The following is a 26,622-nucleotide window of genomic DNA, read 5'->3' on the forward strand; positions in this document are numbered from 1 at the left end:
CATTGAATGTTGTAGAAATTCATAGTGAAACTTATAAAAGGTAAGGAATATGTAATTCTTCCTTGTTGACCTTTAAAGTCATCCTGTCTCTTTCACCCAAACACCTCATCTTGTTCAGTTTTATCTGAACTTTGTTAACAAAGATTTTACAGAAGAGTTCTTGTAAAGAGGAAATGCAGTCAATGGAAAGAGTACAAATCCATTAGTTTAAGTTGTAAAGTAGGAAAGGCAGGCTATGACTAATGGCGCACATCCAGTACTCAGGAGGCTGAGGCAGGACAGTTTTGAGTTCAGGGGTAGCCTGGGCTGCCTGGGAAAGACCTGTTTCAAAACACAAGAGAAAAAAGTAAACTCTATACTTTACTAATATAACAATAGAAGGTAAATTGCAGACTTCATATGCCTTAGGAATATATAAAAATCTGTTTGTTAAAACATTTTCTAGTCTTAACTGGGAAAAAAACACACTGAACATCTTTTGAGTTTCAGTTTTGACTTTGTTTCTCACAGCAACCTGAGGGAACTGGCATGATAGATGAAGAGTTCACTGTTGCAAGGCTCTATATCAGCAAGATGAAGTCAGAAGTAAAGACAATGGTGAAACGCTGCAAGCAGTTGGAAAGCACACAAACAGAGAGCAACAAGAAAATGGAGGAAAATGAAAAGGAGTTAGCAGCATGTCAGCTTCGCATCTCTCAAGTGGGTGTTCTAGCACATTTCTTCATTCTTGAAGTCCACAAATAAAGTTATTATAAACATTTGTAGAAAAGTAAGCTTATCAGTTATGTTCAGCAAAGAAATGAAAATCTTTAGGTAAGTTGTCTCACTGGAGCAGGTACAGTATAACAGATCAAGTGATTTTAACTTGGTTATGTTTGCTAGTGCAGATGTACAGTATAGAAATTTGCTAAAAAGATGTGACTTGCGTGACTATGGAAGACTCTTGAAAAGTGCCATAGTGGGGAATGTTTTCTAACTGGTGAAGGAGTAAAGGAAATATAAAATAGAGAATATCATCTAATACCAAAAGCCTTATTGCTTTCAATAAGTTCATTGCATGAACAATAAATATATTCATTTTACTGAATTAATTTTTTAAGATTTTAAGTCTGGCCCCTGAACACTTGAGGGTAAAGTGCCTTCATACTTTCTGTGTAAATGCATACTATGTAAGCAATAAAATTTACTTACTTTCAAATATTCTTACCAAAATGTATTTGTGAGATACATTTTCCACCTCATGTCAGTATGTTTTTTCCAAAAGCATGAAGCAAAAATCAAATCATTGACTGAATACCTTCAAAATGTGGAGCAAAAGAAAAGACAGCTGGAAGAATCTGTGGATTCCCTTGGTGAAGAACTAGTTCAGCTTCGAGCCCAAGGTATTGGCTTCTAATTGTTTATGATTTTCATTCATTCTTTCTTTCCTTAGTATAGTTGTACTCCTGCACTCATGATAGACATTATATGTCAGTGTGGCTTTGTGGTCTTTTTTTTCCTTTTCTGTGCCATCTGTGCTGGGCTTGAACTCTAGGATTTGAGACTGAAGAGTAATCTGTCACTTGAGCCCATTTATACTCCAGCTTTTTGCTGGTTAATTGGAGATTAGAACTTCAGGTTTGTCTGCCCAGGCTGGCTTTGAACTTCTATTCTCAGCTTCTTGATTACCTATGACTGTAGATACAACTGAACCACCAATGCTTGGCTTGAACTCCTTTGAATGTGTGTATACATGTGCCAGTCCTGGGGCTTGAACTCAGGGCCTGGGCACTGTCCCTAAATTCTTTTGCTCAAGGTTAGTGCTCTACCACTTGACACAGCTCCACTTCTGACCTTTTGTTGGTTAATGGATGATAAGAGATTCAGGGACTTTTTCTGCCCAGGCTGACTTCAAACAGTGGTCTTCAGACCTCAGCCTTCTTGAGTGGCTAGGATTGCAGGCATGAGCCATTGGTACCTGACTCTGAAGTTCCTTTATGCTTGAATATATAAATAGTGAAGCTAGGAAGTTCCCACAAAATTATGGTGTGTGTGTGTCTGCGTACTCACTTCCATGTATATATGTGTACACGGAAATCTTAACATACAGGGTTTTTTCATTTGTTTTTTCTAGTCCCAGGGCTTGAACTCAGGGCCTGAGGACTGCCCTTGGGCTTTTTTTTTTTTTTTTTTTGCCAGTTGTGTGGAGCTTGAACTCAGGGCCTAAGGATTGTCCTTGGACTTTTCTCAAGGCTAGAGCTCTACCGCTTGAGCCGTAGCACCACTTGCAGCTTTTTTCTATGTATGTGGTACCAAGGAATTGAACCCGGGTCTTCATGCATGCTAGGCAAGTACTCTACTACTAGGCCAAACTCTTGACCATCCTTGGGTTTAAGGCTAGAGCTCTACCACTTGAGCCACAGCACCACTTCGTTTTTTTTCTATGGATGTGGCACCAAGGAATAAAACCGAGGTCTTTGTGCATGCTAGGTATGCACTTTTAACCACTTGGGGAAACTTCCAGCCTCCCATATAGTGTTTTGTTTTTTTTTTATTAAAGAATTTATTAACATTGATTTTTACATCATATTTCAAATGACGTGTTTAACAAACAAGTATTCAAGAATGGAATCGCTATATACAGTCTTAGGCTCTTAATTTTTAGAACATAATCAAAATTAGGCTAAGGGTTTATATATCATAGATATGTATTGATCAATGTAATAAAACATTATGTCTATAGAGTCATAAGTTTTTATGACTATGTAGTTGTGTTTATATTTCCCATACCATGTCCGTATCATTGGGTATGCAAATATTGAGTCCTCACTCTTGCACTGTTTGGATCTAATAGCCACATATTAAGGATACCATGCGCCTTTTGTTCCTTTGGTCTTGACTTTTCTCACTCAACATGATTCGCTCTAGATTCATCCACTTCCCTGCAAATGCCATTAGTTTATCATGTCTGTTGGCTAAGTAGAAGTCCATTGTATATATACACCACATCTTCTGTATCATTCATCTGCAGTATGGCATCTGGATTGTTTCCATCGCCTGGCTATGGTGAATAGTGCAGAGATAAACGTAGCTGAGCAGGTGTCCTTATCGTATTTTGGGTTATGATATTCAGGATAGATGCCCAGAAGTGGTATGGCGGGATCTTAGGGAAGGTCAATTTTCAATTCTTTAAGAAACCTCCACACTGCTTTCCAGAGTGGCTGAACTAGTTTACAATCTCACCACCCATATATGGTTTTTATAAACATTTGTCTTATGTAACTAAATGATGCTAGTCAACACAGTCATCAAACCTGGACATACTGCTAAGTAACTTACTTTGTAAAATTCATTTGCTTTTTTGGTTTATGTAAAGAATAAGGCTTATTTTGTTCTGCATTTGTCTTTTCTTAGAGAAAGTCCATGAAATGGAAAAAGAGCACTTAAATAAAGTTCAGACTGCAAATGAAGTTAAGGTAATTGGTTGCTGTATGGTATTCTAAATGACTTTCATCTGTTCTTACTAATTTTTGTTAATCTGACTTTAAAATCTCCTTTTTTTTCCCACCCAAATTTTAGCAAGCTGTTGAACAGCAGATCCAAAGTCACAGAGAAACTCACCAAAAACAAATCAGTAGCTTGAGAGATGAAGTTGAGGCAAAGGAAAAACTTATAACTGATCTTCAAGAGTAAGTATTTCACTTTTATATATTGAAATTAATTTAAATGGATTATTTGGGTAGGAAGAGAAATATTAGGTTATTAGTGGATAATATTGTCTATTTGAAATGAAATTATATTTTTTACCTTGGAGAATTAAGTATTTTAACATTGATAAATAGAACTTCTAAGTTGCACGTCAGATGTTTGAAAAATGCTTTTAGGCCTTTTAGTTTAAATAATTAATAAAGAGAAAAACTCCAGCTTAAACTCCTTCTTACAAATAGTTATCAGAGTTTTAAAAATCATTTTGAGAGGGCCAGGAGTTGGCCTAGTGGTAGAGTGCTTGCCTAGCATGCTCGAAGACCCAGATTTGATTCCTCGGTACCACATATGTAGAAAAAAGCCGGAAGTGGTGCAGAGGCTCAAGTGGTAGAGCTCTAGCCTTGAGAAAGTCCAAGGACAGTGCTCAGGCCCTGAGCTCAAGCCCAGGACTGGCAAAAAAAAGAAAAAGAAAAAAGAAATCATTTTGAGAAAAGATTAGTTGGAAATTGTTAATTGTATGGGTTTTTTTGTTTGTTTGTTTTGTTTCTTGCCAGTCCTGGGCTTGAGCTCAGGGCCTGAGCACTGTCCTTAGACTTTCTCAAGGCTAGTCTTCTACCACTTGAGCCTCAGCACCCTTCCACCTTTTTTTCTATGTATATAGTACTGAGGAATCGAACCTTCGTGCATGCTAGGCAAGTACTCTACCACTAGGCCAAACTCCTGGCCGTTAATTTTATGTTTTAATAGAAGTCTTCTTAATTTATATACAAGCCATTTATTTTACAAAATTATAGAGGTCTGTAATGATTTGAGTTAGAACCAGAAGAGATTCAAGAAGTCAAAATAGGGTGAGGAGTTTGGCCTAGTGGTAGAGTGCTTGCCTAGCATGCATGAAGACCCAGGTTCAATTCCTTAGTGCCACATACATAGAAAAATGCTGGAAGTGGTGCTGTGGTTCAAGTGGTTAGAGCTCTAGCCTTGAGAAAAGTCCAACACAACTGGCAAAAAAAAAAAAGTCAAAAAAATGATGGTAAAATTTGGGATATTTGTTAATACCTAATAGGAAGTAAGGATAAGGATTCTAGGAGCAGAATAAAATGATTTCAAGTCAAAACATCAGAAATACTGTCCCTTTCTTCCTCCCATGGGGATGACAAAGGAGGCCTTCCTTGGTTGTTTAGAAGATGAGCTTAAGGGTTTGAATTTTTTTGCTGGGGCATTCAGAAAACTGAAGTTGAACTTGCTTCTCTCCCCTCCCACCCTCCAGCCAAAACCAGAAAATGGTGTTAGAGCAGGAACGCCTGAGAGTAGAACATGAGAAGTTGAAAGCTACAGATCAGGAAAAGAGCAGAAAACTACATGAACTTACGTGAGTAATACTGTAAACATAAAAATTAAAAAATGCATGGGGACCAAGACATGAGAAAAGGGTATGAATGTTTGTGAAGTAATGCACCTTCTATCTGGTGAATGTAACCCTTCTGTTAATTACAATAAAAGTCTATGGAAAAAAGAAAAAAAAATACAGGCATTTCCCTCAGGTATATATCTACTGAGTTGATCTGATTTATATCTAAAAATTGAGGTATATATACTTATCTTTCAGCAGTGGACAAGGTTTAGATGACTGCTGTTTTGTGTCGCATTATTTCAGCAGCCATTGTGAAAATGAACCTAATATATGACACTAAGTAATATAGGGTATTTTAAGATGTATTGTATAAAATGAATTTTGTAAATTTGATTTTGCTTAAAAGATTATTTTAGCTTTATCTTTGAACAAAGGGTTTTGTTGTATACTTTTATTCATTTATTCAGTTTAGAACTCAGTTTTCCAGAATCTTGAATGTAGAGGAAAACTTGTAATAATAACAGACAATATGTAAGTCAACTTGTGGAATGATTGCACCATTAGGGCTAGTTGATTTCATAAAGCTACTTCTGAGTCAGTGAGGCTATAGCTCAGCATAGCAGAACACTGACACAGTGTACTGTAGGCCCTGCACTCAGTCCTCAGAACTGGAAAAAATAATCTACTGAGTCTACTGTAGTTTTGTTTAGTGTAAGTCTAATGGAAAATGTTGTATGTCAAATGATAACATCTGAAATTCCTAGTTAATCAACATTTATATTTAATGCCCACTGTTTGAAGTATATGATATGGCAGTTCATGATTTTTTTTTAGGATAAAAATGAAAATTTAAATCACTCCTTATTCCATAAATTTTGCTATATTCAGAAAACTCTATCAGATAGGATGGGCTCATCTACTAAATTATATTTGCAAGGAGACAATAAGGCATAAAAATTACTAGAGGGGGGGCCGGGAGTTTGGCCTAGTGGTAGTGTGCTTGCCTAGCATGCATGAAGACCCGGGTTCAATTCCTCAGTACCACATACACAGAAAAAAGCCAGAAATGGTGCTGAGGCTCAAGTGGTAGAGCTCTAGCCTTGAGAAAGTCCAAGGACAGTGCTCAAACCCTGAGCTCAAGCCCAGGACTGGCAAAAAATAAAAATAAAAAATTACTAGAGGAAGCTACTGATTGATAGGAATCTTTTATTTATTTAGGTTTAATTATAATTATTAAATTCCTTATAGAAACAAAATAAGAATATTTATGTGTATTCTTCCACTATTAGGGTTATGCAAGATAGACGAGAACAGGCAAGACAAGATTTGAAGGGTTTGGAAGAGACCGTGGTAAGACAATTGTGAAAATAAGTAGTATTGGAAGTGTTTTATGGGGTTTTCCCACTTGGATCATTTTGAAATTCTAAGTTACAAAACCCTCTGTTCTTAATTCAAGGCAAAAGAACTTCAGACTTTACACAACCTACGTAAACTCTTTGTGCAGGACCTGGCAACCAGAGTTAAAAAGGTAATACAAGATACTGATGTGGATATTTGTAAAAGGTACTGCTTACTTTTGTGTAATTCTTTGTACTTGCAAATGAAATGATTATGTGACGTTATTGTTTATGTAGTTGAGCTTGGGCTTTTTGTGTTTTAAATTTTTTTTTTTCATAGTATCATTACTGTTTTTTCCAGAGTGCTGAAATTGATTCTGATGACACTGGAGGCAGTGCTGCACAAAAGCAAAAAATTTCTTTCCTTGAAAATAATCTTGAGCAACTCACAAAAGTGCACAAGCAGGTAAGGAGAATGTTTTGTGTTGTCTATAACATTGTAAAAGTCACAAATTTAGGGATGAAAAGTATTTTAGTCCTTGAGAGTCCTAAGAAATTTTTATAGCCTGAGCCATTTTGTTATTTTATTAAGCAGTTAGGTAAAGAAAGCTACTAGTGGGCACTCATGGCTCACATCTATAATCCTAGCTCCACAGGATGCTGAAATTTGGATTTCAAAGCCATGTACTAAAGTCCAGGAGAATCCATCTTCATTTAAGCAGCAAGATGGACTGTAGCGGTATAAATGAAGTGGTAGAGAGGGTTGAGCAAGCCAGCTGGCCAGGATGAGGCCTTACATTTAAACGCGTGTACTGTTTGTGTCTGGGCAAACAACATGGCAAAGAAAACCTCAAAAGTAGCAACTTATATTTTTATCTTTGTGTTGTTTTGAGACAGTTCTTGGTATGTAGATGAGGCTAGCCTCAAACTTCCAATTCCCTTGCCTCTCAGGGTGGGGTGTTCGCTGCTATGCACAGCTGGGAAGTTAATATTTTTAGAAATCCTATTATCATAAAAGAGCACTGAAAACATACAGTGTTACTTCCTCTGTAGGCTTTCCGATCATTTTTCTTAATTTGTTAATAAGGTATTGTACGCAAAATAGAATTTTTCTCTTTCTTCCTTAGTCTTTTTTACATTTGATGCCCACTGTTTGAAGTATATGATATGGCAGTTTCAATTTTTTAGGATGATACTTACGAATTATTTTGCTTATTGTAAAAATTAAACTTAGGCACTGTAAATCTTATATTTACACTAGAATTAGGTTAAATCATTTTTGTTTTTCTTTCTTGCCTTCAGCACTTAATACGAGTTTGTTGTATTTACTTGTGTGCTTTTTGTATATCTAAAAGTATTTTCATTTTCCTCAGAATAGTTGTAGTAAGGATAATCCTGTGCTTACTGGGTTCTGGTTGTCTTTGCCTAACAGAGGAAAATAATCTACTCTGTAAAAATGTAAACACTTGGGACTGGGAGTTTGGCCTGGTGATAAAGTGCTTGCCTAGCATGCACGAAGACCTGGGTTCAATTCCTCAGTACCACATATGTAGAAAAAAGCCAGAAGTGATGCTGAGGCTCAAGTGGTAGAGTTCTAGCCTTGAGAAAGTCCAAGGACAGTGCTCAGTTCCTGAGCTCAAGCCCAGAACTGGCAAAAAAAAAAAAAAAAATGTAAATACTTACCTTGGTGTGCATCTGCATGATGCCTATGAGTATATGTTTTTGCATGTTGCACCCTAAGTTGACAAACGTCAATAGACAAGGTTTTACTTCTTTGCTTTTTTTATTAAAAAATTTATTAATTGATTTTACATCATATTTCAAATGACGTGTTTAACAAACAAGTATTCAAGAAGGGAATCTATATATAATCACTGGCACTTAGATTTTAGAACATAATTAAAATTAGGCTAAGGGTTTACATGTCATAGAGACATATTAATCTATGTAATAAGACATTATGTCTATAGAATCATAAATTTTTATGTCTGTGTAGTTGTGTTTATATTTCCAATACCATGTCCATAGCATTGGGTATGCAAAAAAGAGAGTCCTCGCTCTTGTACTGTTTGGATCTAATAGCCACATATTAAGGGTACTATGTGCCTTTTGTTCTTTTGGTCTTGACTTGTCTCATTCAACATGATTCACTCTAGATTCATCCACTTCCCTGCGAATGCCATCATTTTTTCTTGTCTGTTGGCTATCTAGAAGTCCTATATATAGACACACACACACACACACACATACACATACATTATTTATATATATATATATATACATACACATACCACATTTTCTGTATCCATTCATCTGCAGCAGGGCATCTGTTGAAAAACATCTATAGACAAAGGTTTTGCTTTTTACTTCTTTGCTTTACTTCTTTATGAATTGCTTATCCTCACATATTGTTAAAGCTAGAATCCTTGTTTTCTTTGTACATCTTTAGTTGGTACGTGATAATGCAGATCTTCGCTGTGAACTTCCTAAGTTAGAGAAGCGACTTAGAGCTACAGCTGAGAGAGTGAAAGCTTTGGAGTCAGCGCTGAAAGAAGCCAAAGAAAATGCATCTCGAGATCGCAAACGTTATCAGCAAGAAGTAGATCGTATAAAGGAAGCAGTCAGGTCAAAGAATATGGCCAGAAGAGGGCATTCTGCACAGATTGGTTAGTAAAGCATGCCAAAACCTTCAAACCATACTTAGCTTGAATGCTTTCATTTAGTTGAATATTATTTTAATTTTACAACTCATTGCTATGGTGGTGTGTCTCTTTACTTTCAATATTAGCAAAGAATGACTGTTAGCAGGAGAGAAATTGAATGATAGCCTCATTAACAGAACAGGTCGGTATGCAAGTAGGAATGTGAGGTTAAGAGAAATTATATAGAGCAGCAGTTGTAAAGAAAAAAGTGAATTTCATGAAAACCACTTTGAGTCAGTCTTTGTTTTCCTTTTAGCTAAACCCATTCGTCCTGGACAACACCCAGCAGCATCTCCAACTCATCCAAGTGCAATTCGTGGAGGAGGTGCATTTGTTCAGAATAACAACCAGCCTGTAGCATTGCGGGGTGGAGGAGGCAAGCAAGTATAAACACACATACTCACAGGTTTGTACTTTATAGCTGGCTTTTAAATTATGGTTGTATGTTGAAATACTGAGCCATTGGTTGGTAGTAGGTTTTAGATTTTTTTAGTTGTTGCTTTAGTGATGTATTTGTTATTATAGTCATTATTTTTGGTGGTACTATACTGTGGCTCCAACTCTGGGCCAGGTAACTCCTAGACAGGTACTCTACCACATCAGCCATGCCCCAGCCCTGGTTTTTTGGTTTTGTTTTGTTATTGTTGGGATAATATATAAAGGGATTACACTTACATTCATCAGGTGCATTATTTCTTGTACATTGATACCCCTTCTCATGTTTTTATACCTATTTCCTCCCCCCACTCCCTCTTCAATTATCTTGTTTCCCCCTTCTCTTCCCTATTTCAAATAAACAAATAAACATATATACAATATACCAGGTAACAAAGTCAGATACAGTAGCAACATGAAAATAACCATAAGGTCAAAAAAAGATAAGAGAAATAACATAGTACATTAAGAACAACATAATTTTATAAAAGTGACTTACTATGATTTCTTAAGTCTTTTTTCATGGTTTGGGTATTGCTGTGTATTCAAATTTGTGTTCTAATTTTCTACATCTGAAATTTCTTGTTTTTGTTTTTTGCCTGTCCTGGGCTTGAGCTCAGGGCCTGAGCACTGTCCTTGGACTTTCTCAAGGCTAGAGCTCCACCACTTGAGCCTCAGCACCACTTCCGGCTTTTTTCTATGTATGTGGTACCAAGGAATCGAACCTGGGTATTCATGCATGCTAGGCAAGCACTTTAACCACTAGGCCAAACTCCTGGCCCATACATCTGAAATTTCTGTATCTGAAACTTTTTAGATGATTTGCAGAAGATTCCCAGAAGTGGAATGACAAGGTTGGAACACTTTAAGGCTCTTAAGATTTATTAACCCGTTACTTTCTAGAAAGATTGTACAATATTGCATATTAGTGAGAAATATAATGTCACTTGGTTGCTTCCTTGCCATCATTGAGTATCCATAAGGTGTTTTTTTGTTGTTGTTGTTTCATTTTGTTTTGGGTGTCAGTCCACTGGCTTGAACTCAGGGCCTGGTTGCTGTCCCTGCGCTTTTGTGCTTAAGACTAGCACTCTATTACATGAGCCACAGCTCCGTTTCCACCTTTTTTTTTTTTTATTAAGGGAGGGAGGAAATTTTCAGAACATAGAAAGTTTTCAATTTTTCATGTTACTATCCATATGCAACTTTGAAGTCAGACCTCATTCATAGAGAAATTAGATGATGACCTTAGTTAAATACAGGTAATCCCAGTGTTCTGAGGGCAGTCTGGGAAATAGTTATGTGTGATGCTTAGGAGGGCAGGTAACTTGGCTATGCTGACTGGGTTTACAAGGTTTGAAAATTATTATGTAGAGATATAACTGCAAACTCTTAAGTGTGGCATAACTGGAAGAGCACCAGCCAAGTGAGAAAGCCAGGCAGGTGTAAGGCCTTACATTCGAGCCAGCCCTCATAGTTCCCCAAAACCATGTATAGTGGATACAGATTTTAAATACAAAATCATAATAATACACAAATGTGTACACACACACGCGCGCGCGCACACACACACACACACACAGCTTTTGGTTTGGTTTCTTTGCTGATCCAAGCTATAGTAGTTCTTATTTTCTAAAAAAAAGTTTTTACCAGTTTATCTAAAAACATGATTGACAACAGAGTGTTAATTTGGAAAGCTTAAATACTCTTTAGAGAACTTAAATTTCTAAGGATTAAAAAACACATTTCAAATCACTGAATTTTGTTTTGGGGAAGGTGACCATTAATAATACTTTCATATAACTTCACTTTCTCATTTTATGGGGTAAATCTTTTGTCTTACATGATATTGTGAGTAGATTGAGTTTTGCTGAATGCAAGAATAAACTAGCACTTTTTCATTTTTTCTGATGAATTGTAAAATTGAAAACAATTTGTCTATGCTTTCTATTTTCAGATGTTGAAAAGTAACTGAAGTATGAAAAGAACATTGTATCAAACAGCCAGTCAGTGACTATAGCCTCTGCCCCTCTGGGATTGTAGAATTGCAACTTTTTTAAAAAATGTATAAATTATCCTGGCCTGTACAGCTGTTTCCTACCCACTCTTCCTGTAGACTCTGCTGCTTCCCAACACAACTAGAGTGCAATTTTGGCATCTTAGGAGGGGAAAAAAAATGACAGTTTACAACTGTGGTCCTATTTATTACACAGTTTGTCTTTTGTGTCTTAAATTTAGTCTTCACTGTGCCAAGCTAACTTTACCTTATAGGGCTTTGCTTTTTGTATTTGCTTTTGTGTGTTTATTTTTAATCTCAGTTTAAATTAGCTGCTATTGCTTCTTGTTTTTTCTTTTCCTATTAAAATGTCTTCCTTTTCTTTTTTTTTTTTTTTTAGGGAAAGATTTTAGATAAATGTCTTAAATTTTACCACTTGTAACACTACATGCCCACAAAATATATCAAGTCAGTACTGTATTTTAAAACCCCTTTGAATGAAATCAGGGCTGAAATTCCTTGTATTGTCTCTGAAATTTGCTTCTGAAAACTGCTGTTTGAGCACTGAAACCTTACCATTGCCTTAACTAGGCATTTTGACTGAGCACAGCAACTCCATTGTCACCTCAGGAGATGCCTGTTGCTGAGTTACTTGGAATGGAATATTTTACATATCAAAAGCAAATCTCAGTTTAAGAGAGTCTGGAAAAGGAATTGTATCTCTTCCTAATTCTGTACTTAACCTAGCTTGGTGGAATGAAATACCCTGCTTCATTCTGGTGAGCCTGCTAGCTACTGTAAGACTGGGACAAATAATAATTTGTCATCTTTAATATAGTATATTAAGATATTATAGAATTAAACATAATTTTATATTATTAGGTAACTATCGGTTGATCTAAAATTTTTTGGCCTATGAAAATTGAGGAAAAATGTGAAGAAGCTGGTCAGACATACCATAGAGTTTAAAATACACAGGTAATTTTGATCTGAAATCTCTGAGGTGTTTTTAGCCTGCTACACAAGTCATACACTATATAATGTATTCCTTGTTTAGTCTAGAAATAGTGAGTTGTTTGCAAGTCACTAATAATCCTCAAATAAACTCTGTTGCTGGCCATAGTGTATAATTTTGTAATCAGTACAAAATGTATACCAGTTTTTGCCACTTTGCTTTCAGATGTTTAATCTAAGTCAACCATTTGTTTAAGGGAACTATAAAAGTAAGAAAGAGATTTTAATAATTGCTTTTATCAGTACCGGGGTAATTGCAACCATGTTAGCAGGAATTCACAGAAAATGGGTATTTATGATTATTCAGTCAGTAGAAAAACTTGGAAAGTTCTGTGTTAGGAGCTGGCTGGCAGAATTAACTTTTTGAAAAAGTTTTATACACAGATATTTGTATTACTAAATTTGGAGCCATAGTCAGAAGACTCAGATCATAATTGGCATATTTTTCTATTTCCTTAACTGTAATTTCCACTTTTATAATAATTTTGATTTGAAAGATAAATTTATTTATTTTTTTAACAGTGAAAGTTACTTGCTGTTGTCGTCTGCAGCCTCCCAAATGATTATGTTGCTCTTACGATTGATCAAAATAAACACTCCAAAAATTAAGGTGAAGCTAGATGCAGCAAGATGTAGGTTATACTGTTTAACAGAAAGTGCTACAGCCTCATTATGACAATATTCATAAAGGAAATAGGTTTTTGGGGTTTTTTTTTTCTGTCTGAATATGGTAGTTTCGTTCTTTTCAGATGTATCATGGGTATTGGTGCTGTGTTACAGACAATGAATTGTAACTAGCATGTGGTTCAGAATACACAACGTTTGTTTTTTTAAAATATGTTAATGGTTCTTTTCTATTTATAATTTCAAACTTTCATGAAGTATACCAAGAATTTCATAAATCTGTTTCAGTGGGTTTTCTTTGCTTTGGTAGTTCATTAAACATTTAGTCTTATGAATAGAAATTTGTGGTCATCTAGAATATTGACACTTTCAATTTGCAATGTCTTTTATTTTTAATTTTTAAATTTTGGACTGGATATATTAACAATCCTCTGAATGGTATTGGTAAATGGCTCAGAAGAGAAACTCGGTGAAATAAAAGTAGTATTTATTCATGATGATCCATTAAATTATTTACTTAACTTAAGGAAACTACTGTGCATAACGCGATTTGTGTATAACTCAGTCTGACATGAGGTGAAAGGAAAGAGTCTACCTGTGGAATATGTTGGGTTTAGTTTCAGTGCTTGAAGATACATTTAAAGGTATTGGTTTGGGAAGACGCCATAATTTTAAGTTAACCTGCATGCTGTAAATGTGTTTTGTGTTTAAATAAAGAGAAAAAAATTTTTTGAAATGTAATTACTTTCTTGAAACTTACTTTTGAAGTATTAGATTGAGCTGAATGGCCTGACCTCACCCAATAAACAACAAAAGTCCAATATTAGTCAGATGCAACAGTTACCAACTTTTGTAGCTCATCTTTTTCATGCATAACCCCAACCCCTTCTCCATCTATTCTAGTTTAAAGCAATCTAGACATGCTTTTTTTTTTTTGCTGATCAATCGTGGGGCTTGAACTCAGTGCACTGGCCTTGAGCTGAAGAGCTCAAGGCTAGTGTTCTGCCACTTTGAGCCACAGCACCACCTCTGGTTTTCTGGTGGTTAATTGGAGATAAGAGTCGCATGGACTTTTATGCCCTGGACTGGCTTTGAACTGCAATCCTCAGATTTCAGCCTCCTGAGTATCTAGGATTACAGTTGTGAGCCATTGGTGCCTGTCTTAGACATGCATTTTTCACAAGTATTTCATATATGTTTCTGAAAGATAAGACTCCTTACTTAAAACAACAAATGTTGGGCATGGTGGTTCACTAATGTGATTCCAAAAATTGAGGCTGAAACAGGATGACCAGGAATTTTAAGACCAGCCAGGGCTACACAGAAAGACCCTGTCTCAAAGATTAGACAGCAACACAACAAAACCTTAACAAATGTTAAGAACTACTGTTCTTGGTAGTAATTTACATCATGGTCCAGTTAAACTATACCATCTCACATTCTCAATGCCATTTTGATTTGTACTTCCTCGATGGCTAAGGATATTGAGTTATTAGCCATTTGTAATACTTATTTTGAAAACAATTCTGTTTGTTTTCCTGTTTATTGATGTTTTGTCTGGTGTTGAATTCTTAGAGCTCTTTATATGTTCTGGATATTCATTCTTTATCCATTGAATCTTTGGCAAGGATTTTCTCTCATTCTGTAGATTATCTCTTGTCTGGTCATAGTTTCCTTTGCTGAAACCCCATTTTTGCTCTACCACCTGAGCCAAAGCACCACTTCTGGCTTTTCCTGAGTTGAATGGAAATAACTCTGACTTTCCTGCCAAGCTGACTTTGAATGACAGTTCTCAGATCTCAACCTCCTGAGTAGTGAGGATTACAGCATGAACCACCAGTGCCTGGCTTACACTACCTTTTGTCATTTAAAGCGAGTCTTAACTAAGCCAGTGAAACAATAAATTTCCTAAATATCATTTATTTTGTCAGTATTGAGGCTTGAATTCAGGGTCTGGGTACTGTCCCTTAGCTTGGTCACAAAAGGCTCAAGGACAGTGCCCAGGCCCAGAGTTCAAGCCCCAGGACCAGCAAAAAGAAAAAAGGTAGTATAACAAAATCTAAGCCCTCCCCAAAATGCCCATTGTTTCTTCAGAAAGATAAGATACCAACCAGTATGAGAGACAGAAAAACACCCACACTAACATCTTGGCTATATTATTTTCTCAGAATTAAAAGGCACATAGTTTTTCTATACAATAGGTGCAATTGTGCACAGGCCTCTTGCACTCAGTTCTGAAAATTAACTTTTGTTTAATGCAGATGTAGGCGAATTAAAGTGAACGAAGGCCCACATTTTCAGCCTGAGAAGATTCAACTGAAAATGACAGAACTTTTCTTCTGTCACACAGGAAACATGCAAACGTTTTTGTGGCCATAGGTTACAGCAGACCTGAAATCTGTTGTCCCTCATCTTGAAAGTGCTTAATGCAGGTAGATGATCCTGACGGTCCTGTCCAACGACAAACAGGAGGAAATTAAAAAACTTTTTGATCTCATGCCACTCAGTATCTGTGAAAGCACCAGTTTCTTTCCACACTGTAGTGGCTCAGCTCATTTCCAGTTTGTGACCACTGTGTAGCCTCAGACTCTTCAACAAAGCCCCTACAGAAGAGGAGGCCTTTCAGGAGTGCTGCTGACAAGCAAGGTGAATGGTTATGAAGAAATGTTGGTGTATAGATCCCTGCGCGCAGATTCAGACATCGCCCAGCCGCTTCTCAGCCTGCCTCCAGCACATCTGCTTCCTAAGGTTGAATTCACTGAAGCTTGACAGAAGCTCCACACAGCACTTCACGGCCAGAAAAGCTTCCTTGTGTCCTTCACTGCTAGGGTCAGAGCTCAGTACAATCACCCCTCACTCCTTGGCTCGCTGTGGTACTGGTACTGTGAGTATTTTGTATTTTTGAGATGGGGTCTTGCAGTGTGGCCCGGTCTGGCCTCGAACTGTCTCAGCTTGCCAAGTAGTGTGCATGTAGCTATACCAGGCTTCAAACACCATCTCCCTGCCCTTCTGGAAGCACATGCTTTCTCACGTAATACATATATGCTTTAATTTCATGGTTTTAATTCTCGATAAAATATGATTCTCCTTCACAGATCTCACCCATCTACTTTTAATTCATACATTCAACTACACATAGGGCATGTACAGTTGGGAGACCCTGTACAGGCTTCTACATCTCAACATTCCCAAAATTAAACTAAAAATAAAAGCTATGTATAACAAATCTGCAGTCCTTTATCCAGAGCCTTTGGTAAAAATATTTTACAGATTATGAATATTAATGAATTTTGAATTTTTCATACTTTAGAAGAAGCAAAAGGTAAGTGGCACATACCTGTAATCTCCAGCACTTGGGAAATTGAAGCCAAGGCATTGTAAACTCCAGGCTCACCTGCTAGGGCTACATGAGAGTCTGGACACAGTTGCTCATCCATGTAATCCTAACTAGGAAGCAGATTGGGGGATGGTAATTCGAAGCTACCCTGGGGTAAAACATTTTCGCAAGATTCCTATTTCAACCAGTCAAATCTGCATCGAGGTGTACACCTGCCATCCCAGTGATGTGGGGAGTGGAAGGAGGATCACGGTACAGGCTGAATTGGTTACAGATGTCAGACTCTACCTAAAAAATAATTGGGAGCATGCAACAAGTGGTAGAGTGCCTGATGAGCAAGTGCAAGGCTGAGTTCAAACCTGAAAGGAAAAGGGAGAGATGGAGAGAGGAAGGAAGGCAAGATCCAGCAAGTGTAAAATGAGGGCTAGATTCATATTTTGTAAGCAAATGCTTTTCCCCCACATTAAGTGGAATATAAACATGTTCGGGGCAGGGAGTTTGGCCTAGTGGTTAAAGTGCTTGCCTAGCATGCATGAAGACCCGGGTTCTATTCCTTGGTACCACATACATAGAAAAAAGCCGGAAGTGGTGCTGAGGCTCAAGTGGTAGAGCTCTAGCCTTGAGAAACTCCAAGGACAGTGCTCAGGCCCTGAGCTCAAGCCCAGGACTGGCAAAAAAAAAAGTTCAGAATACCTGGGTTCAGTGGTGCATGTCTGAATTTTCAGTACTAGGGAATCTAAGGCAGAAAGATCTCTTGATCTTAGGAGTTTAAGATCAGATGCCTAGGGCCGGGAGTTTGGCCTAGTGGTTAAAGTGCTTGCCTAGCATGCATGAAGACCCGGGTTCGATTCCTCGGTACCACATATATAGAAAAAAGCCGGAAGTGGTGCTGAGGCTCAAGTGGTAGAGCTCTAGCCTTGAGAAAGTCCAAGGACAGTGCTCAGGCCCTGAGCTCAAGCCCAGGACTGGCAAAAAAAAAAAAAAAAAAAGATCAGATGCCTAGCAAGATTGTGCAAAAAGTCAATAAATACATAGAAGTAAGTACAAAGAACAAGACTTAAAATAGCTTCATGAGTCCGTGAGATCTTGTTTCTTTATTAGTAGGTTTGTATCAAATTATAAAATCAAAGTGAGATTTTTAAGTATTGAAAATATGGATAAGTGAATAGTGTGTCACATGCATGGCATTAAATCAATAACAGCACTAATGCACATGGAGTTCTTAGAAATTATTATTTTTGGTTGGTTATGGGGCTTGGACTCTGGGCCTGGGCATGCCCCTGCACTCTTCAGCTCAAGGCTAATGCTCTACCATGTTGAGCCACATGAGTCAACGTTGATCTTTCATGCCCGGGCTGGCTTTGAACCATAGTCCTCAGATATTAGCCTGCTGGTTGCTAAGATTACAGGCATGAGCCCAGCAAAATTAATTTTTAAAAGATAAAACTGGATGCTGGTGATTGATGCCCATAATCCTAGCTACTCAAGTGAGGATTTGAAGAATGGTGGTTCAAGGCCATTCTAAACAGAAAAATCCAATTAACCAGAAAATAACCAGGCTGAAGTTGTGGCTCAGATGGTAGAGTGCCAGTGGTGAGGTAGAAAAATGAGGCCCTGAATTTAAAACCTGAGTGAAAGAAAAAGAAGTAACAAACCAGGAAGGAAATGAATCAAGGCCATAAATCATTTAAGGTAAACTTTTTTTTTTTGCCACTCCTGGGCTTGAGCTCAGGGCCTGAGCACTGTCCTTGGACTTTCTCAAGGCTAGCACTCTACCACTTGAGCCTCAGCACCACTTCCGGCTTTTTTCTATGTATGTGGTACCAAGGAATCGAACCCGGGTGTTCATGCATGCTAAGCAAGCACTTTAACCACTAGGCCAAACTCCCGGCCGGTAAATGTTTTTTAAGTGTTTAACATCACTAATTTCCAAAGACTTGGAATAAAATATTTTCTAGTTAGATAGGAAAAGAAGTCAGCCATGATACAGAGAAATAGGCACTTACACTATGTGTGAGATGTGTTTAAAAAGTTTTGAACAGGGCCGGGAGTTTGACCTAGTGGTTAAAGTGCTTGCCTAGCATGCATGCAGACCCGGGTTCAATTCCTCGGTACCACATGCATAGAAAAAAAGCTGGAAGTGGTGCTGAGACTCAAGTGGTAGAGCTCTAGCCTTCAGAAACTCCAAGGATAGGGCTCAGGCCCTGAGCTCAAGCCCCGGACCGGCCAAAAAAAAATATTTTTTTTTGATGACAAATGAAGATATTTAAGATTTTAAAAGTCAATCATGTCATCTATCGGTACCAGTTCTAGAATTTCATTGAAAAGTGGTCTCCAACCTTCCCTGCCTCAAGCAGCAGGGGCCTCCTCCACAAAGCACAGGGAGAAAAAGGAATCCACCAAATTAGGTGACTTCTGTTAGGATCTAGTTTCCAGTAATAAACCTCTTCCAGGAAGCAGCTTTCACCCATGCAGATCAACATGGCCTGTGCTTCCAACTTCTGAACCACCAGTCAACCATCTACCTGCTCACCCTACCTCTCCTCTCTGCACAGAGGTCCATCCAGATCTGAAGTTCCCCCCTCTGTCATGTCATAGGCAGCAGATACGTCTATATGCCTAGGGAGGGGGGGAGACATAAGTGTGTGGGTCCCTGGATACAGCATCTCAATCATTTAGCCCCCCATTTCCTTGTTTCTTCTTTTTTTTATATTATCTATAAGTAGTTGTACAAAGGGGTCATTTCCTTGTTTCTTTTCCCCTCTCCTCCAGCTAGCTAATCATTCAAGGTTCTAGAGGGAACTCGGCCACACAGGCCTCTGCCTGCTTGCAGACCCTTAGCTTCTCTCTATAACAGCAGCTCCAGAATTTCCTGCAGGAAGGCTTGGACATTTATGTCATCTCACGCAGGCTGTCCAGCTGGGATGGTGACATGGCCACTCCCTGATCCCCGCCCAGTTCTTGTCGAGGGACATCTCAGCTCAGGAAGTGTTTACCATCACATCAAAGTGTTCTTCCTCCAGGTTACAGGATGTAATCTCCACAGCCTTCTCACTGGGAAGTATGGATACTTCTTGACCTACATATTCTGAGGCTGGGTATCCTATTGGTTGGATCCCTCCCCTTCCTTTTCCTCCTCCTCTTCCTCATTGTTGCCTTAAGTGGCTCCTCCCAGAACCCTTTGCTGCAGCCAGTGTCTACCAGCTGCTTCTTTTTTTTTTTTTTTTTTTTTTTTTTTTTGTAGGTTTCGGGGCTTGAACTTGGCCTGGGCACTGTTCCTGAGCTCTTCAGCTCAAGGCTACCACCCTACCCTTGAGCCAAGCTCCACTTTCTTTTCCACAGATTAACTGGAGATAAGAGTCTCAGGTCCTTTTGTGCCTTGGCTGGCTTTGAACCTTGATCCTCAGATCTCAGTCTCCTGAGTATGATTACAGGTATGAGCCACCTCGCCCAGCAAATCCTGGAATTTTCTATGTATGTAACTGAGGATTGATTAATAAAAAGACTGTGAGACATGCAAATGAGTTAACTGCTAATGAATAATGAATTCTAAGTATTTACTACCGTACAATGGACTAAAAGTCATTCTATAAGTCATTTCTAGCCACCTGCAAGAAAACCTGGAGCCTACAAAAAGAAGCGAATTTACAGGCCTTTGTTTTGGTTCTACACTGAGCCTGATCATTGTCTGGACACAGTTATATCTTACAGAAACAGCAGTACACATGTGCTGGATAATTCCCTTGTGCACTCCAGCGCTACCTCCATGTTCTTGGAAGACACAAAGCCACAGCAGTGGTGTGAGAGTCATGTAATGACTGAGTGGAATGGTGATTCGTTTCTAAGTACATGTTCTAAAATACGAGACAATCATTACAGAAGTCCACTGCATCTTACAGGTAAGTTAAAAACATGCCAGGGTATCTATTAACTTCTAAAAATAGCAAGGTATGAGTACTTTAGTTGAAATGAACCAATGTTTCTATACCTTCCATTTTCAAGAGTTATAGTATACTGTTTGTATGGAGTTTCATTACATCACTGTGGTGTTTATGCCTGGCCTGTATGATTAAACGTTTCAAAATATCTCTTAATTGGGTGTGGTAACACATATCTCTAACCCTGGCACACAACAGGAGGATTACAAGTTCAAGGGCAGCCTGAGCCACTTAGGAAGATTCAAAAACAAAAGAACATCTCTTGCCAGGAGCGGTGGCTCACTCCTGTAATCTTAGATACTCAGTAGGCTGAGATCTGAGGATCATAGTTCAAAGCCAGCCTGGGTATTAAAGTCCATGAGACTCTTATCTCATGGACTGGAAGTGATGAAGTAGCTCAAGAGGTAGAGTGCTAGCCTTGTGCTGAAGAGGTCAGGGACAATACCCAGAATTGAAGCCCCACCCATGACCAACCAAAAAAGAAAAAAAAGTCAGAGAAACTCTGATGCTGACTTAGAGTCATGGCTCAAGTGGTATGGAGCTCTACAGCTCAAGGCTACCACCCTACCCTTGAGCCAATCTCCACTTCCCATTTTCTAGAGGTTAATTGGAGATGAGTCTCAGGTTCTTTTGTGCCTGGGCTGTCTTTGAACCTTGATCCTCAGATCTCAGCCTCCTGAGTAGCTAGGATTATAGGCATGAGCCACTGTGCCCAGCTACCTTTTTTTTTTTTTTTTGGTTGTTTTTTTTGGTTGAACTCTGGGCCTGGGCATGGTCCCTGAGCTCTTATACTGCCCTACCTATGGAGCCCAGCCCCATTTGCATTTTTCTAGTGGTTAATTGGAGATAAGAGTCTCATGGTCGGGGCCGGGAGTTTGGCCTAGTGGTAGAGTGCTTGCCTAGCATGCACAAAGATCCCGGGTTCAATTCCTCGGCACCACACACATTAAAAAAAAAAAAAAGCCAGAAGTGGTGCTGAAGCTCAGAGAGTGGTAGAGCTCTAGCCTTGAGAAAGTCCAAGGACAGTGCTCAGGCCCTGAGCTCAAGCCCAGGACTGGCAAAAAAAAAAAAATCAGAAAAGATTTTTTGTTCTTTTCTATGATAAAACATTCTCTCCAAGAGCAAGTAGAATTGTGTTTTTAATTTCATCTTCCCTAACACATACCACAACATTTGATTACACAGAAAATTCTAGCTCACTCTTTTTATTTTTTTACCAGTCCTGGGGCTTGAACTCTGGGCCTGGACGCTGTCCCTAAGCTCTTCAGCTCAAGGCTAGCACTCTACTACTTGAGCCACAGCACCATTTCTGGCTTTTTCTGTGTAGGTGGTACCCAGGGCTTTGTACATGCTAGGCCTGCTACCACTAGGCCACACTCTCGGCCCACACAGTACATTCTTAACAACCATTTACTGAATAAATGAGCAAATAAGTCTTTCAACTATAACTTAGAATATTTCCCCTTAAAGTCACCTCCTATTCTGTCCATGTTAAGACTGCCCATGGCTCATGCCTGTAATCCTAGCTACTCTGGAGGCTGACATCTGAAGATCTCAGTTCAAAGCCAGCCTTCCCCAAGAATCCAGATGATTCCTAATCCCAATGAATCAGCAAACAGTTGCAACTGGAGGCATGGCTCAAGTGGTCTAGAGCCAGTCATGAACAAAACAGGCCAAGCAACAACCCAAGACTTTTGATTTCTACTACAAAAAACAACAACATTTTTTTTTCCGTTTCTCATGGCTTCCTTTTCTGATAATTCCAGGCTGGCATCACATATTTACACTTAGGCTTTGCAGAATCAGAACATCTGTCATTGTGCTTTTCTGGCTCTTCCAAGTAGTTCATGCAAACCCCTCACAAGGGAACAGCATAAGGAAGGCCATTATTTATAGTCTCCCAAGACCCTCTTTATCCTAAACCATTGTTTCTTGTCTCTCACAATTCCTCCCACATTGCGCCAGGGTGACTCAGTTTTTGTATGGAACTTTGTGAAAGGCTCTTTGAAAATCTAAATAGACACCATTCACAAGCTTTTGTCCCCATACACATGGGCCTTCCAGAGATTGTTGAGTCCCAGTTTCCTCTTACTGAGACCAACATTCTCTTCCAGCTCCTTCCTTGACTTCACTGCACTAGTTATTTTTTGCCACATGATCTGATTTTTCATGGCATGGATGGAACATTGGAACTCAGGACCTTGAACTTGCCCAGGCAATGTTCTACCATTTAGCCACATCCTTGTCTGCTTTGTTTTATTTTCTAGATTAACTCTCACAGTTTGATCTTGATTCTTCTACGTCATCTTCTTCAGTGGGTGAAATTATAGATCTTGTGGGGTTGTTGTTGTTGTTGTTGTTTTGCTGGTCATGGCATGGCCTGAGTGCTGTCTCTGAGATTTTTTGCTCACGCTAGTGCTCTACCACTTTGAGTCACAGTACTTCCGGTTTCTTGTGATTAATTTGGAGATTAAGAGTCTTACAGACTTTCCTGTGCCCATGCTGGATTCAAACCTTGATCCTCAGTTCTCAGCCTCCTGAGTAGCTTCAGGCATGAGCCACCGGTGTCTGGAAGACCTTGTTTTGTTTTGTTTTGAGATAGGGCCTTGCTAACTTTTTATTGCTGGTATTGGCTTTGAACTGTCTGAGACTCCAACACAACTGGGATTTTAGTTATGTGCCACACAAATATCTTTTAATGAGAAGGGCTTGAATTCTTAACTGTTGATCTATTTTGACTGGGCTCATTATTTAATGCTTGTCCGGTGAAATAAAACATGTAAGGTTAAGATTGTTAAAATGAGGGCCTAGTGGTAGAGTGTTTGCCTAGCATGCACATAGTCCAGGGTTCGGGATTCCTCAGTATCACATATACAGAAAAAGCCAGAAGTGGTGCTGTGGCTCAAATGGTGGAGCTGTAGCCTTGAGAAGACCCAAGGGCAGTGCCCAAGCCCTGAGTTCAAGCCCCAGGACTGGAAAGAAATAGGGACTCAGTATGATAGATATGGACAGAATAAAAGAAGTCAGATCACAACTATATAAAATTGGTTATTGCTAATGAAGGATTAGATATGTTTTAGATCCTTTAAGAATTGAATATACTGGTAGCTCACACACATAATCCTGACTATTCAAGGTTTGAAGTCAGCCTGGGCAGAAAAGTCTAGGCGACTCTTTCTAAGTAACCATGAAGTCATGGGTCAGGTGTTAGAGCATAACCCTGAGCAAGAGGACTGGTATTGGGGAAAAAAAATAGATACTGTTGTTGATTCCCTTTTCTTGAAAAGTCTCTCTTCTGTAGATTTCCTCACTAGCATATTCACATCCTTCTGTAGTAGGCATTTGTTCTCACATTCTTCCCCAGAATTCATCTTTTTGCCTATTTATTCATTTATTTAAGCAAGTTGGGGACTAAATCCAGAGCTTCACACATGCTAAGGAAATTTTGTACCACTGAGTTACATCCCACACCTTTCTTTAAAGTGTCTTCTTCTTCTTCTTCTTCTTCTTCTTCTTCTTCTTCTTCTTCTTCTTCTTCTTCTTCCTCCTCCTCCTCCTCCTCCTCCTCTTCTTCTTCCTCCTCTTCTTCTTCTTCTTCCTCTTCCTCTTCCTCTTCCTCTTCTTCTTCTTCTTCTTCTTCTTCTTCTTCTTCTTCTTCTTCTTCTTCTTCTTCTTCTTCTTCTTCTTCTTCTTCTTCTTCTTCTTGCCTATCATGGGGCTTGAACTTAGGGCCTGGGCACTGTCACTGAGCCAATTTGTACTCAAGGCTAGTGCTCTACCATTTGAGCCACAGTGCCACTTCTGGCTTTTTCTAAGTAGTTTATTGGAGATAAGAGTCTCATGGACCTTCCTACCCAGACTGGCTTTGAACCATGATCCTCAGAGCTCAGCCTCCTGAGTAGCTAAATTTACATGTATACACCTGGCTCCCATGTTATTTAAGGAGAAGCTGAACAGCACAAAGATGCAATGCATTCAATTGTAGCCATGACCTGGAAATACCACTGGCGTGGTTCTACTTTCCTGTGGAAATACCAATAGGGTGCCTTCTTTCCTCTATATGTACAATTCCTATCTTAGTGTATGTGGTGGAAACCATCACCTTTCTCTGTTCTCATTACTCCAGACATATGTTTCATATGGAGAGCAAGTCCAATCTGGTCTCACATGTGGCCAGAAGTGGAAATCTAGCTCAATCTTCTGGAACCACAGTGCATTTTTAACTACACTCTGGGTTCTTCCCTGTCTGTGTGCTTTTAGGTCAGCTAAAAATGTCATTCACCTCCACCCTGTCTGATTGGTAAGACTTAGTTCCACATTACTTTCTCCCAAACTTTCTCAGCTCCCTACCTCGCTGACATTTCCCCTAGGCTCTGGCATCACACACACACATTAGAGAACATGGTCTCCTTAATGGACACTCTGCTTTTGTATACAGATATCCTGGCTTATTCAGTTAGGTGTGTTGGGTTTTTTTCACACTCAACGCTGGCTCTCTACCAATTAAGCCACAGCACCACTTGTAGGTTGTTGCTGGTTAATTAGAGATGAGTCTGCACAGAATGGCTTCAATCCTCAGATCCGTTGGATCTTAGATCTCAGCCTCCTGCGTAGCTAGGCTTATGTACATATGTGAGCCACTGGTGTCCAACTCAAGTGAAACACTTCAGTGCTGAAACACCAAGAATGCTGATACAGATTGGTAAATCCCAGCAACTCAGGAAGCTGAGGCAGGAAGACTGCTTCAGACCAGGAGTTTGAAGGATAATATAGTTAAACAGCCAAACCCCATTTCAAAATAAAACCAAAATATAAAAATTGTAAGTGTAAAATTGTATATGGCAGCACTGAAAGAGAATACTCTTTAGCATTTATTTCAGAGAAGTAATAAATGGTTACCTGTATGATCTAGAATTTGAGTACTTTTTGCCTGCCTGCCTACCCAACTGCCCTCCCTTCCTCTCTCCCTCTTCACCCCCACCTCTTTTTCTTTCCTTTCCTTTGTTTCTGTCAGCTCTAGGACTTGATCTCAGGGCCTGGGGTCTGACCCTTTTCTTAAAGGTAGTGCTCTGCCACTTAAGCCACAGATTCACTTCTGGCTTTCTTTTTTCCATGAAGATAGGAATCTCATAGACTTTCTTGGCCAGAACAGCTTTGAACCATGATCCTCAGATTTCTACTTCCTGAGTAGCTAGGATTGCAGGTATCAGCCACTAATACTGGGCTCTACTGTATTTATGGCAATCAAATATGTCATTAGCAGAATTGTCAGCTTTGCACTAGGAAAACCCTCAGAGTGTGTTGTTAGAAGCATACATGTTTGTAGCCTTTCTTTTCAGCAGGATCCAGACTGTTTGGACACATGTTTGTGCAGTTTGCTTTGGTTACTTATGTTGGCAAAAGCAATTTTTTCCCCAAATCTTTTCAGTGTGTCAAAGATTTTGAAAAAGTATTTGTTGTATTTACAGTCATTCTGGGTAGAATTCAATTATAAACTGCTAAACAAACAACCCAATCATATGCTTCTTGTGTGGGGAAATCCTTCCCTCATACAAAACAAAGTCACACCGCCATGTCTAGAAGTGTATTGTATCACGTGAAAGGCTGTACTGAAGACACCCATGTCAGACTCTCACATTAAATTAGCCATAAGTCAGAACTCTGAGATTTCACAGTAGGTCTGTGGACCACATGTGTCCTCTTGTACTAAGACCACCTCCCCAACTCTGGAATACTTTTTTTTTCTTGTCAGTCCTGGGGCTTGAACTCAGAGCCTGGGCATTATCCTTGAGCTTTCTCAAGGCTACCACTCTACCACTTAAGCCACAGTACCACTTCTGGCTTTTTCTGTGTATGTGGTACCAAGGAATCGAATCTGGAGCTTTGTGCATGCAAGCACTTGACTACTAGGCTACATTCCCCTGCCCACCCAGAGTACTTTATTTATTTATTTATTTATTTATTTATTTATTTATTTATTTTTTGCCAGTCCTGGGCTTGAGCTCAGGGTCTGAGCACTGTCCTTGGACTTTCTCAAGGCTAGAGCTCTACCACTTGAGCCTCAGCACCACTTCCGGCTTTTTTCTATGTATGTGGTACCGAGGAATCGAACCCGGGTCTTCATGCATGCTAGGCAAGCACTTTAACCACTAGGCCAAACTCCCGGTCCCCCAGAGTACTTTATTCAGACAGTTGTCTTTCAATCTA

The 26,622-nt window shown here is 39.0% G+C and overlaps 1 protein-coding gene across 1 annotated transcript in view; it reads left to right on the plus strand.

Annotated features, from left to right (window-relative positions):
- Kif5b (kinesin family member 5B) overlaps positions 1–13,637 on the plus strand; it is a 39,319-nt gene extending 25,682 nt beyond the window's left edge. The window contains exons 16-26 of the mRNA XM_090319067.1: positions 511–699; positions 1,265–1,382; positions 3,394–3,455; positions 3,559–3,668; positions 4,952–5,053; positions 6,325–6,385; positions 6,492–6,563; positions 6,734–6,838; positions 8,822–9,038; positions 9,331–9,480; positions 11,464–13,637. Of these exons, the coding sequence (XP_090175193.1) occupies positions 511–699; positions 1,265–1,382; positions 3,394–3,455; positions 3,559–3,668; positions 4,952–5,053; positions 6,325–6,385; positions 6,492–6,563; positions 6,734–6,838; positions 8,822–9,038; positions 9,331–9,464 (1,170 nt within the window). The 3' untranslated portion in view covers positions 9,465–9,480; positions 11,464–13,637. The remainder of the gene's footprint in view (positions 1–510; positions 700–1,264; positions 1,383–3,393; positions 3,456–3,558; positions 3,669–4,951; positions 5,054–6,324; positions 6,386–6,491; positions 6,564–6,733; positions 6,839–8,821; positions 9,039–9,330; positions 9,481–11,463) is intronic.
- Positions 13,638–26,622: the final 12,985 nt, after the last annotated feature.

Source organism: Megascapheus bottae, chromosome 26, assembly GCF_031878675.1.
Source record: "Megascapheus bottae isolate mThoBot1 chromosome 26, mThoBot2.hap1, whole genome shotgun sequence".
In the NCBI taxonomy this organism is placed as follows: Eukaryota; Metazoa; Chordata; class Mammalia; order Rodentia; family Geomyidae; genus Megascapheus; species Megascapheus bottae.